At 51.6% G+C, this 13,125-nt stretch overlaps 1 protein-coding gene across 7 annotated transcripts in view; it reads right to left on the bottom strand.

The window, feature by feature from the left end:
* Positions 1-13,125, bottom strand: part of KSR1 (kinase suppressor of ras 1) — a 171,891-nt gene that overhangs the window by 17,104 nt on the left and 141,662 nt on the right. For 5 of the 7 annotated variants that reach the window (XM_030799412.1, XM_030799413.1, XM_030799408.1 and 2 more), the window contains 7 exons: positions 12,074-12,242; positions 8,099-8,140; positions 5,630-5,684; positions 4,776-4,824; positions 3,689-4,068; positions 1,482-1,578; positions 163-296 (listed from right to left, as the gene is read on the bottom strand). In XM_030799412.1, the coding sequence (XP_030655272.1) occupies positions 163-296; positions 1,482-1,578; positions 3,689-4,068; positions 4,776-4,824; positions 5,630-5,684; positions 8,099-8,140; positions 12,074-12,242 (926 nt within the window). The remainder of the gene's footprint in view (positions 1-162; positions 297-1,481; positions 1,579-3,688; positions 4,069-4,775; positions 4,825-5,629; positions 5,685-8,098; positions 8,141-12,073; positions 12,243-13,125) is intronic. The other 2 variants (XM_030799409.1, XM_030799411.1) reach the window with 1 other exon arrangement.

Consider the following 13,125-nt stretch of genomic DNA (forward strand, 5'->3'; position numbering starts at 1 on the left):
CTGATTCTGAACCAGAACTACAAGGGCAGGACCAAAGCGACCTGGGCTTCCCTGCAGGGAGGGCTGCGGCTCAGCAACAAACAGTGAAAGTGCCCAGACCTTAGCCCTGCTCCTTCCCCATCCAGCACCCACATCCCACCCAGACACTCAAGCCCAACTCACCGTCCCTCTCGGACCACGCCTGAGATCCCAAACAGCCCGAAGTCTGTGATGACCACCTTGCCGTTGTCATAGAAGACGTTCTTAGATTTGAGATCTTTGTGTACGATACCCTTGGCATGAAGATATCCCATGCCCTGGAGGACACAGCAAGAGGAGTGAAGACGTGCGACGATGACAGAGGTGCCACCCTGGGCTGGATGCTTTACCTAAATCCCCACGTTTGATCTTCACAATTCCATGCAGTATATTGTCCCCATTTTACAGAAGAAGAAATCGAGGTTCAGAGAGGGAAAGTCACTTGCCCCAAGCTACACAGCAGTGAAGGAGCAGAGCTGAGATCTGATCCCAGACCGATCTATGCTCTTTTAATGTTACTATGCTTCTCAACAACCACGTTAACCTTGGCTAAGGTAGGAGGTGTGAACAGGGTGATGGGCAGGGAGCCGGGGGGTCAGGGACGGTGAGATTATTAGTATTCAGTCATCAAGGGCCTAAATGAGCTGGGGTTTTCTGTCAGGATATGCACAGCTGGTCTGTGCTCTCAGGCAGGGCAAGGGCTCAAGGTGGGGGAACAGAGAGGCATTCTCACAGTGGGGTCCCCAACTTTGAGTGTTCCTAATATCTGAGCTGTAGTAGAAGGAGCCCTGGACTAAGAAATCTGGGGTTTGAACTCCATCTCAGCTCAGATTCTCACTCACTCTGTGGCCTTGGACATAGTGCTCAACTTCTCTGAAGACTGGTTTCCTCGTCTATCAAGTGAAAAGGTGGCAGTGGGTGATTTCTAACCAATGCTCTATTTGAACTGAACACTGATGAGTCAGGTGCATGGAAGGTGCGTGACCTGACACAGGCATGATCTCATCCAAGGTCAAGCTGTCTTCAAACACCAGACCCAGGGCCCCTGTGTACCCCACAGCATGGACTATTGCATTTTTAACCTCACACCAATCCACAGAGGGAGGATATACGAAGATCCCCATTTTACAGGGGAGAAAACTGAGGCTTAGAGAGGCTAAACCTACCCAAGGTCACACAAAGGGTGTGACCAGGATTGAAACTGGCCTCTAAAGCCTGCCAAGTTCCTTCCCAACCAAGTCAATGCCATCAAGTCTAATCATGTGGACAGTCAGCTCCCAGCTCTGAATGAATGAGACAGAGACAGGGAGGAAGAGATGGGGTCCCACCCTTGAGGAGCCTGAGCTAGAGGGAGAGGCAAAGCTGCCCAAACCACCCTAACAGGGAGTAACAGGGAGAGAGGAACAGCCGAGAGCCCTGGAACCGGCCAGAAACCCACCCCCAGCAGCTGGGCACCCCCTCACCTTGATGATCTCCTGAGCGATTTGCCTCGTCTTGTTGATGTCCAGAGACGTCTTGGGGTCCCTCACAAAGGAGTGCAACGTCCGCCCCTTGCAGAAGCTGTCAAGGGTGGTGGGGGTCAAGCATGAGTCTGGGGCTGGTGCAGCCTGACCCTATCCCTGGTGGAGCCCATGGGAAGAACTGTGCCCGTCTGCCTGCAAGGACTCTCTCCAGCCCCTCGACTGTGAGCCAAATCTTCTTTAACCCAGCCCATTCCTGCTGGGGCCTGGCCTGAACGTGCAGAAACACATGACACCACGCACATGCACACACACAAACCCCCATTCCCTGAGAGCCAGTGCCTGCTCATCCTACAACAGGAAACAGCACGTCAAAGCTCTCAGGAACTCAGAGTAGCCATGCTTGATGGGTTCAAGGCAGGACCACCTTGATGGGGAAGAACTTGGCTAATTTAAGGCCGTCAATAGGCAACATCAAGGCTCTGGGGCTCACTGTCAAGAGTCTCATTATAGTTTTCGTTTTTTCTTGATCACAGGGTTTTTATTACAATAAAGGAGTGTGCAACGAGGGAAAGGGGGTGGGGTAGATGTTAGGGGCATCAGGGTGACTACTGGAAAAGGAGCCTGAGTTCTGGGGTCTCCACCTGCAACAACCCCTAAAACCCCGGGTGAGGAGGGACCCAGAGAGAATGTGGGTCCAAGGGAGCTATCTTAGGAAGGGACTATGTTTTTAGGAAAATATTCTTGGAGTCTCAGAGCGTTTGAAAACCGGGCGAGGGGTAGAGAATATTGGTTGGTGATTTCCTTATCTGTGTCCCACTTTTCTTCAGCGTATTCTAAACAAAGTAAGATTTTTTTTTGTTAATGAATGTTTTCCTGTTTCAGGCAGGCCACAGTGGCTCACGCCTGTAATCTCAGCACTTTTGGAGGCTGAGGTGGGTGGATCACCTCAGGTCAGGAGTTTGAGACGAGCCTGGCCAACATGGTGAAACCTCATCTTTACTGAAAATATAAAAATTAGCAAGGTGTGGTGGCGCACGCCTGTAATCCCAGCTACTTGGGGGGCTGAGGCACGAAAATTGCTTGAGCCTGGGAGGCAGAGGTTGCAGTGAGCCAAGACCACGCCGCTGCACTCCAGCCTGGGTGACAGAGCAAGACCCTGTCTAGTTTATCATTAATTAATTACCTGTTTTGTTTTTCATTAAGTAATTTTTTTTTTTTTGAGATGGAGTCTTGTTCTGTAAATAAATTACGGGACCACCAGTGATCAGCTCATGATTATACAACTCTTCCCAACTCTACTCCACTCCAGGGAGTTAACACTGGTAGTCTGAAATTGACCATGGTGAGAGTATTTACACCACAGGAAGTGATGGATGTTATAAATTAGGGCTTCCCTCCATACTGCCCCAAACTGGTTGTTACACATTTACCAGCACACCACTGGGTTCAGCCTACATGACGGGGATATTGTGCAGGTGTTAGAAGAGAGTAGACCTCAGACCCACAACTGAGTGCAGGAGGCAAGGTGTGAGCCAGCATGATCTCTCCTTTGTATTTTTACAAAAAGGAATAAACGGTTTAAAAACGTGAGTATAGGCAAATGTCTTCATTTTAACAGAAGGAATGTTAACTGTTTATAGTGTCTCTGACTTTGGGGAGAAGCGCTCACTTGCAGTGCGAGAAGACTGGCTTTCACTCCTTACCTTTTATGGACATTTGATTTTCTCTAAACTTAGAAAGGTCTCACTCTGTCACCCAGGCTGTAGTGCAGTGGCATGATCTTGGCTCACTGCAGCCTTCACCTCCTGGGCTCAAGCGATCCTCCTGCCTCAGCCTCCCAAGTAGCTGAGACCACAGGCACAGGCACCTGCCACCAGACCCAGCTAATTTTTTTGTATTTTTTTGTAGAGACAGCGTCTCACTATGTTGCCCAGGCTGGTCTCAAGCTCCTGGGCTCAAGCAATCCTTCCACCTTGGCCTCCCAAAGTGTTGGGATTACAGACATGGGCCACTGCGCCAGCCCATATTTATTTATTTTTTAGTGTCAATGGGGTTATGTGAGTAGGAAGTTATACCCCCTTTTTGGTTTTCTTCTTTATGCCTCTATTAGAACTTCCACACCCTCTAGGGCATCCACACAAACAGGGCTCCCTGGGAAGTGGGAGGCTGAGCTGGCCATCCAGCAAGAGGTCCTAGGGCTTGGTTACCTGGTGATAATGGCCAGGTGGGGCGGGTTCATGCAGGCCCCCATGAAGAGCACCACATTCTCATGCCGCGTCTGCCGGTAGTTCATCACCTCTTTCTTGAAGAGCTTCAGGTGGTCCTGGTTGTGGCCGTCCATCTCCAGCAGGCGAATGGCCACCTCGCCATGCCAGCGGCCGCGGTGCACCCGGCCCCAGCGGCCCTGCCCGATGGGCTCGCCCAGCTCTACCTGCTCGAAGGGGATGTCCCACTCCTGCAGGTACACGCTGGTCTGGCTGGCCTTGCGAGAGATGGGGCCCCGCCAGGGCCGGCGAGAGCTGGGCAAGTCGTCCACCTCGTCCTCGTCATCTTCTGCCTCTGACTTGCCAGCCTCTGGCTCCTCAGCCTGAAAGGAGAGCAGGCAGGAACAGGGATGGACGGCAGATCTGGGCTCTGCGATGTCTCCTCCTTCTCCTGGAGCCCTAACCAGGTAACAGGAGAGAGAGGCATCCTGCCAGGGGACCCAGGTTGTAGTTGCAGCTCTGCACTGGCCTGCTGTGCAGCTCACTTAGCACCACTGGACCTCAACGTCCTCATCCACAATATGTGGCGGCTGGCCCCAGTGACCTGAGGCCCTCCGTCATGCTAATACTCCAATACCTACCTGTGAGCAACATCTAATTGTCTAGGGAAGAGCAAGAGCATCTCTGGCACAGAAGAATTTCACTGCATCCATCCTTCTGGAACTCTTGTTTAAACACAGAGTTTCTGACTCTCCCCTGGGCAGGAGTAAATCAGTCTGTTAACATTCTCCAAGCCATAATGCAATGGAGGGATCCAGCCTCAGCTGACACTTTTGTTCAAGGGTCAAGGTAGTGGTTCTTGACCCTGGCTACAATCACTTGGGGAGTGTGGGGAAGACAGAGCTTGGACAAGCTTACTCCATTACATTCCTCATCGTTCTTCCCTGCCATGTACCTCTGCAACGGGTACCTGGGACAGCCCTTGCCAAAGTCCAGCACCCACTCACCCTCAAGCCCCCTGCACATTCTCAGATGCGGAAAGGAGAAAAGAGGGAGGGGCCATCTGTGGATGCGTGTGTGTCACCCTCACCTCCACTTCGTGAGCCTCCAACACATCTGCTTTCGGCTGGTCATCGAGCCTAAGAGTAAAACATGGTTTGTCAAGGAGACCTTCAGGGAGGCCGCTCTGCTGTCAGCTGGCGGGGACTCCTGGGAGAGATCTGAGACAAAGGTACTTACTCTGACTCACACCTGGCTAAGGGAAAGGCCATGTGGACACCATGGCGACAGGCAGGAGGCTGAGGGCCAGCCCTGCCCCTTGTGCAGCCTCAGCCTTCCCTAGGCTAACTTGAGGGTCGGGGCGGGGGGGCTGGGAGGTGGGCACTGATCCCCAAAGCCCCTTTTCAGATGCGACACTGCTACACAGGGTCTCAGAGCACACCCACAGGACTCGGAATCTGACGGCCTCGACTTGGGACACCAACTCTATCGCTTCCTAGCTGTGTGACCTTATGTAATTTCTTAACCTCTCTGGGCTGGCTGTTATGTTAAGAATGACACCTACTTTGATACCTACCACCGCACTGAGGGTGAGATGCGGGAATGTGAGTCAAGTGCTCAGCATGGCCTGGTAGAGAAAGGGCTCTGCACAAGAGCTATTCTTAGGCTTCTCTAACTCCAAGTACCCTCTATCCACCCCTCCCAGGTCCCAAGACTGCTCCAGTTTCACATGCGGCCCCACCCAACGTTGATCGTTGATCACACTGATAGGAGGCAAATAAAACCCTCTGTGGAGTTAACTTGCCCAGAGGGCGAATGAGCCCAGGGAGTTCTGCATCTGGCTGGCTGGAGATGGAAAGGTGGAGTGGGAGGTGGCCAGGGATGTGGATCCAGCCTTAATAATTCCCCAAAGAGGGGAAGGGGACACCACCTAGGGATGCCTACCGGGTACCGTCGGCAGCTTCAGGGAGCGGGGCTGCCTGTGCAAAGGCCGAAATGTCTGGAGGAAACAAAAACCAAACACAAAGCATGAGATCGCTTTCCCCTCCCCAAAGAGACACCATGCTTGCAACCCAGCACCCCCAGAGAGGTTGATTTTCCCCTGAGTGGACTGCCACATGTTCCCCAGGCACTTCCACAAGGACCAGCCCGGGCCTTTCCATAAATTTTGCAAGGACACAGCCTCCACAGCACCTGCTTCTGCATACAGAGCCCTGTCTCGGGAAGGGGCTCTGGGCAGGGGCTCTGGGCAGGTGGGGAGGGTGAGACTTCTCATTACCACCACGCCCCTGTGGCCAAACTGCCCCCTGCAAGCAAGTGGTAAAAGCAAACTGGGCTCTCATTTACTGGACAGACTGGCTAAAGCTGCTGTTTGGAAGCAGGGGCTGCTTGCAACAACCCTTGCAAGTAATGAGATTCCCTCACTTTGGCCAGCAAGGCCGGTGGCAGGACGTGCAGGTGGCTCATTATCGACACTTGGTGCCTGGTACAGCTGCTGGGGATTTCCAGCACAGAGGCCCCGACCCCTCAGCTTCAGGTATAGGTCACTGGTGGAGCAGCTCTCAGGGGACAGGAAGAAACGCTACATATCAGGGGCCCAAGAGTGGGCAGCTGGGGCTGACCCCTGAGCCTGGGGTGTTCCCAGTTTTGGCGCTAAAAGTCCCACGTCCAGGGAGACCAGAACCAAAGGTTTCTCCAGCATGGAACCAAAGTGCTACAGGGAGATTGGTGGCCCCAGGGCCGCCATGGGCGGCTCACTCCCCGCTCTTTTCTGCAAAAAGAGAGACAAGAAGTGGCAGTGGCTGAAGCTATCAAAGGCCTCTCTCCTGCCTGTGTGGACAAAGACTCCCCCAGCTCAGCCAAAAGACCTCCCTCGACCTTCTTCTAGGGCTTTCTTCTGCCTTTGAAGGTCATCTGAACCACAGGCTGTCAACATCTCTGGGACCTCACAGACTTGGAGAATCGGATAGAGGCCGTGGGCCTTCTTATCAGGGAAATGCACACATGTGCCCAACATCTTGTGCACAATTTCTGGGGGATCAGAACCTTAGAAGCCTCTACTGGTAAGGCCTCCCCTGGACACAGTGTGTCTGCAGACCACCAGCAGGGGCCTCGCATTTCCACCCATCCCACACTGCTCAAATGTTCCACAGAAGGCAAACACACGCCTAAAGCATGAGGGAAGTAGTAAGAGTTGGGGTGTGGTTTCTCCCCAAACTCCAAGTGGGAAGGCAAAATGCCTCTCTGAATCCTCATGCTTTTCCTTAAAAGTTAAGAGTGTATCATGCATTCTGCTCCAAAACGTGTCCACATTTGCTTTAATAAAAATGTATTTCCTTGCCCTCCCTGTGACATCTCTTCGGGGGAAAATGGACCCTTCTGGGAGAAGAGCCATGTCTTCCCAACGTTTTGGGGTAGTCCCCTGTGTGCATCCTAGAGCTAGTAACCAGGGGAACCACAACAAAAAACGGATGTGAAACTGCAGAGGCTGCTCAGCTGTTCAGAGGGAGCCCCCGGGAGGCGGGTTCTCAGGGCCCTGACCGCTGCCCTGCACACACCTGAGCGATGCCATATGGACGGTCCTCTAAGGACTCACAGATGCTCCAAGTCAGCCCCCTAATGGAGCTGGCTTAGGGAATAGAAAAGCCTGGCGTAACCAAAATACTGTGACTTCAAGACAGTCCTGTTCAACCCAAGAAAAAAACAACTACCGTCTTTGTTTTAAACACCATTATGTTCATCACCTTCGGTTACAGTACAAAGCACTAATCTCAAACACTTCAGGGGCAGGAACGAAAAGGTTGGTACACAGTAAGTGTAGAAAACAATTTTTGCAGACGGGACTCAATGCATTGACTTATTCAAAGTGTTTTCCTTTAAACTTTCTGCAATAAGGAGGCATGTCCAGCAATGGCCAGCAGATGGCACTGTGTGGTAAGGCACAGAAAGGTGAAGCCCACTAAGAGACGCCCGCAGACCTTTCCAAATGCGTTTCTACTTCTCTAAGACTGTGCGTAAGATATCCTCCCATCATCGCGCAAGGGAAGATACGGTGACAGATGCTCATAAGGCATTAGCAAAAAGTCCTCTCCCCATTCTATAAACCCAGATTCTAGTCCTGCTTCTGCCATCTCCTAGCAGTGTGACCTTGAAAAGGTCGCCTGCAGTCTCTGTTTCAAGAGGCTGGACGGGATGGATTCCAGGGTCCCTCCCAGCAAGAACTTCTCACATAAGAGGCCTACCACCAGGGCACTTGCCCTGCCCCCTTCCCATCCTCTATGGGCAGTCAGCTCTCAGAACAGGTGGAGGGAGACTCAAGTACCTTCAAAGGTACCCAGGGAGACGGCACCCAGGTGGGCAGGACAGAAGGGGTCACAGCAAAGGGCAGTTAATGGAACCATGCAAAGGACTCACCTGGAAAGATAAACTGCTGTCTATGATGAATGAAGTAGGCAGCTTTAAACAGAAGAGGAGGTGAGTCACACACACAGAACGGCCAACGCAGGAGGGAGGAGCGGAATTGCAGGTACCGGCTTGGGAGACAGGGACTTGTTACTGGGCTGGGACAGCCCTACCCCAGGTGGACCTGGCAAGGACAGGCCAAACCATGCAGGAAGGAGGAAAAGAGCTGGGAGAAAATGGGCCCTGGCAGGAGCCCGCAGGACTAAAGGGGCTCGCACTGGAGGATTTGGCATTCCAAGACCCCGTCTCTTGTCACCAGCGCTCTGTGAAATGCATGTGAGCCCAGAAGGGCAAGATACAATGGGAGAGAAACAGTGATTCTGAAAAGTTTAACAGTGTTATGTGCGGAAGAATGGCCTCCTCCTGCTGAGTGCCACCTGTGCCTCCAGTGTCTCAATCTTACCACTCCCTCACCACATTTTTTTCTCTCTCTCTCACAGTGAAAAGGACACACTGGGGTTCTGGAAGCTGACAGCATGTTCCAACCTCAATTCTGCCACATAATTAGGCTCTGGGACCTTAAGGAGTTGGCTAACCTCTCCAGCTCTCCGTCAAATGGAGGTGTAAATACATTCATGCGCCACAGAACGTTGTTTTGGTCAACAAGGGACCACATACACAACGGTAGCCCTGACTATAATGGAGTGGAAAAATTCCTCTCGCCTAGTGATGTGCTAGCTGTGGTAACAGGGCAGCGGCGTGCATTCCTCACGTGTCTGTGGTGACGCTGGCGGGAAATAATCCACGGAACTATAAGCTGTATAAAATGATGGCACGCACGATTATGCATGGTAGCATCTTACTTGATAATGAGACTAGACGACTTTATCACTGGTTATGTATTTACTATATTGTACTTTTAATCACTTTTAAAAATTTTTTTTATTTATATATTTATTTTTTGACACAGAGTCCTGCTCTGTTGTCCAGGCTGGAATGCAATGGCACAATCTCAGCTCACTGCAACCTCCGCTTCCAGGGTTCAAGCGATTCTCCTGCCTCAGCCTCCCAAATAGCTGGGATTACAGGCGCCCACCACCATGCCTGGCTAATTTTTGTATTTTTAGTAGAGACGGGGTTTCACTATGTTGGCCAGGCTGGTCTTGAACTCCTGATCTCAGATGACCCGCCCACCTCAGCCTCCCAAAGTGCTGGGATTACAGGCGTGAGCCACCACACCTGGCCTTTTAATCATGATATTAGAGTATACTTGTTCTACTTACAAAAAAAAAAAAAAAAAGTTATCTGTAAACTAGCCTCAGGCATCCAGAAGGTGGCACTGTTATCACAGGAGATGCCAGCTCCACGTATGTCACTGCCCCGAAGACCTTCCGGTGGGACAAGATGAGGAGGTGGAAGACAGTCATACTGATGATCCTGAGGCTGCACAGGCCTAGGCTAGTGTGTGTGTCTTAGTTAACAAAAAAGTTTAAAAAGTAAAAGAAAAAATAAGAATTTTAAAAATAGAGAAAAGCTTATAAAAATTCAAAGAAAAATGTTTTTGTACAGCTATACAATACGTTGGTGTTTTGGGCTAAGTGTTATTACAAAAGAGTCCAAGTTAAAAAAATTTTTTAAAGATCATAATGTAAAAAAGTTGTAAGCTAAGGTTAATTTATTATTGAGGAGAACATTTTTAAATAAATTTAGGGTAGCCTGTTTAGTGTTTATAAAGTCTACAAAGTGTACTGGAATTCCTGTATACTACTGTAGACTTCATAAACACACCATTCACTCACTGATTCACCCAGAGCAGCTTCTAGTCCCCTACAAATACATAACATTTTATTTATTGATTTATTTATTTAGAGACAGAGTCTTGCTCTGTCACCCGGGCTGGAGTGCAGTGGCGCAATCTCAGCTCACTGCAACCTCCACCTCCTGGGTTCAAGTGATTCTCATGCCTCAGCCTCCTGAGTAGCTGGGACTACAGCTGTGTGCCACCACACTTGGCTAATTTTGTATTTTTAGTAGAGATGGGGTTTCGCCATGTTGGCCAGGCTGGTCTTGAACTCGTGGCCTCAAGTGATCCACCTACCTCGGCCTCCTAAAATGCTGGAATTACAGGCATCGGCCACTGTGCCCAGCCCTATTTTTAATATTTTATGCTGTATACTTACTGTAGCTTTTCTCTGTTCAGATGTTTAGATACACAAATATTTAGCATTGTGCTACAATTGCCTACAATATTCAGTACAGTCACATGCTGCATAGGTTTGCAGCCTAGAAACAACAGGCTACACCACAGCCGAGGCATGTGGAGGACTATACCATCTGGGTTTACGTAAGGACACTCTATGATGCTCATGTAACAATGAAATCGCGGAATGCATCTCTCAGAACATTTCCCCGTTGTGAAGCAGCACGTGACTATCATCTTTTCCCAGGTTTACCCCTGAAGTTCAAGTGCAATGCCCCTGCACAGCACAGGGCAGAGGGACGATAGGAGGCGTGCCTTCTCCAGCTGAACCACCGGGCCAGCGGGGCGGGCAGTGGGGGTTGGTGGGGAGGGTTGACCCATTGGTGCTGCCATGACCAAAGAGATAGGATCTTGGAGAGAGTGAGGCCTCTGTGCAGGGGACAATGAAAGCCCAACCTGGGGACATCAGGGAAAGCAGCAAAAGTCTGGCTGATTGTGCAAAAAGAATTTTTCTGTGGCTGCCGTGTTTCAAACACACCCTTTCCTTTTACAAAAACCCAAACTGGGAGGTTTAGCAAAAGGCACAGTTTCAGAGCATAATAAAGACAGAGCAGAATGGGAGAGGAGGTTAATCAAATGGGCCATCGCTCAATGCAGGGAGGGGAGGGGCGTGCTCAGGACAACGCGTGAATGTCAGGAGATATCCAGCCACGTGCGTACTGAGGTGAAGGCAAAGAGAGAGATGCCTACAAGATCTCCGTCTCCACCGTCCCCAAAAGAAGTCCCAGGAGAAGCTCCCTGGCCTCCTGCTGGCTGGGTTCGGCTCCAGCTGGGGCTCTCCTGGCAGGGAGAGCTGTGCCTGTCCTCATGGACCTGCAGCTCCAGAGGCCAGAGACAGGGGCCTGACCTGGACTCTATGGGCTGGAGATGGCCTGTGGCTGGGTCCAGAGCAAACAGGAGTGTCACAGCCACCTTCCTTCCTCTGGGACTGCAAACTGTAATAAACTGAAGGCTGAGACTGACTCTGAGGAGCTGCCAGGGAGGCCGAGGCAGCAGCTCAGTCCCAAAATGGGCAAGTGGGCTTCACTCTGCTGTTTAGAGAGGCAGACACCCCCGGGCCAGCAGCTGAGGGCAGGAGAGGCTGGAATCCTGACCTCTCCCCACGGACACGAGGCAGTGGGCTGGGGTGGAGCTGGCGTTCAGCTCTGGCTCAGGTCTACTCTGCTCTAAACTCCTGTGGGACTCAGTGTCTTCATCCACACAATGGGAACGACCTAATTCCAACTTTACATGGTCACCTATCTTATGGAAAGGGAATGAGAGGTCTCCTTGAAGGAGCTTACCCAGATCACGAGTGGGAAGCAGCAGGGCCCCAGATTCCCTCATTGAAGACTTCTAGCTCCCTGCGTTGCTGGCCATGTCTCCTGGGAGCTCAGAAGCCAGTCCCGAGAAAGCGAGCACTGCCCAGGAGAGGCGGCCCCACGAAGAGGAGGGCAGCGTGGGGATTATGTTATGTCAGACGGACTTGGGTTTGATCTCCATTCTGCCACTTACAGGCTGTACAACTCATGGCAAGCCCCTCCCTCTCTCTGAACCTCAGTATTCCCATCTGTAAAACAACAGCATCAACCTCAGAGCTATTGTACTTGGGGCACCTGGCAAGTGCTCCATAAACATCAGCGCTTAGCTGTGGCCATGTCTGACCTTGAATCTGCCGGCCTTGGGTCTGCTGACAAGGGGATCTGGCCGCACCCCTAAGAACCCAGAAAAGCCTGGAGATGTGGTACCTGGGAAGTTGAACCTGCTGTCCCGCTGGCCAGGTGAGGGGTTGGGGGGCGTGGTGGCGCTGGATGGGTTGGATGATGTCGGGAAGGGCGCTGGCGAGGAGGGTGTGGAGGAGGTGGTGGAGGACGGGTTGCTGCTGGAGTCCAGGTGATTCATGGCCGGAGGGTGCTCCTGCAGGACCAGAGATGCTGGGAGTCGCAGGGCTGTCCCTGCCCCACCTGCCTCCACCAGCCACACCCTCCCTTCCCCATCTGGAAAGGAGCGGTCAGCCCAGGGAATCCTCAGGGTCTGACATTTTATATATCTAACATTGAGGAAGGGCAGTGCACAGAGGCCCTCGCCTCAGTGCTCACTCCCCAGGGGGCTCCTGCTCAGCTTTCTGATTTCGGCTCAAGCACACTCTTCCCAGAAGCCTTTCCTGCACCCTGCCTGGGACCACGCTCCTCCTCTCCATCCTGGCACAGCTCCCAGCAGTTCTTCATCAGGGCACCGTGTCTACTGCCGACGTCCACGGGCACTTTCCTGACAAAAGTCCTCCCACTGCCTTGTGTGTTCCATGAGGCCAGGGTGATCGTCACATACTCAGTGACTGGCTCTGAGCTGGGCACACATTGGCATTTTATAATGAATTAAGTTCAGGCTCTGATAAATGTTATATCATGTCTGCTAGGCACCAGGCACTCTGCCAGAAGTAGGGAGACCAATGATAATTGAGAGGTGTACAGTCCTTTGCTTTGGAAACCTGGCTGAATCAAAGGCACTGTGAAGTCTTAGAGTCAAACTACAAAACCCTGAAAGAGGTGATGGCTTGGGCTGGTGTGGTCTGCCATTTTGGAAGGGTAAGAATTCTGGAGCTAGAAAGAACTTTCTAGAAGATGACCACAGGAGTTGGTTTGTCAGGACAGGCCTGGTTCACTCATGCTGTCCCAATTTAAATGTTAATGTCATCCCTTCCACACTCAAAGCAAGCATGCTCCCCCTGCTAATGGATCACATCAACCAGTGCTTGCCATGGGAAACACGTTTGGTGGCCAGTGAGACACCTTTAGGAGGC

Source organism: Nomascus leucogenys, chromosome 19 (genome assembly GCF_006542625.1).
Source record: "Nomascus leucogenys isolate Asia chromosome 19, Asia_NLE_v1, whole genome shotgun sequence".
Lineage (NCBI taxonomy): Eukaryota > Metazoa > Chordata > Mammalia > Primates > Hylobatidae > Nomascus > Nomascus leucogenys.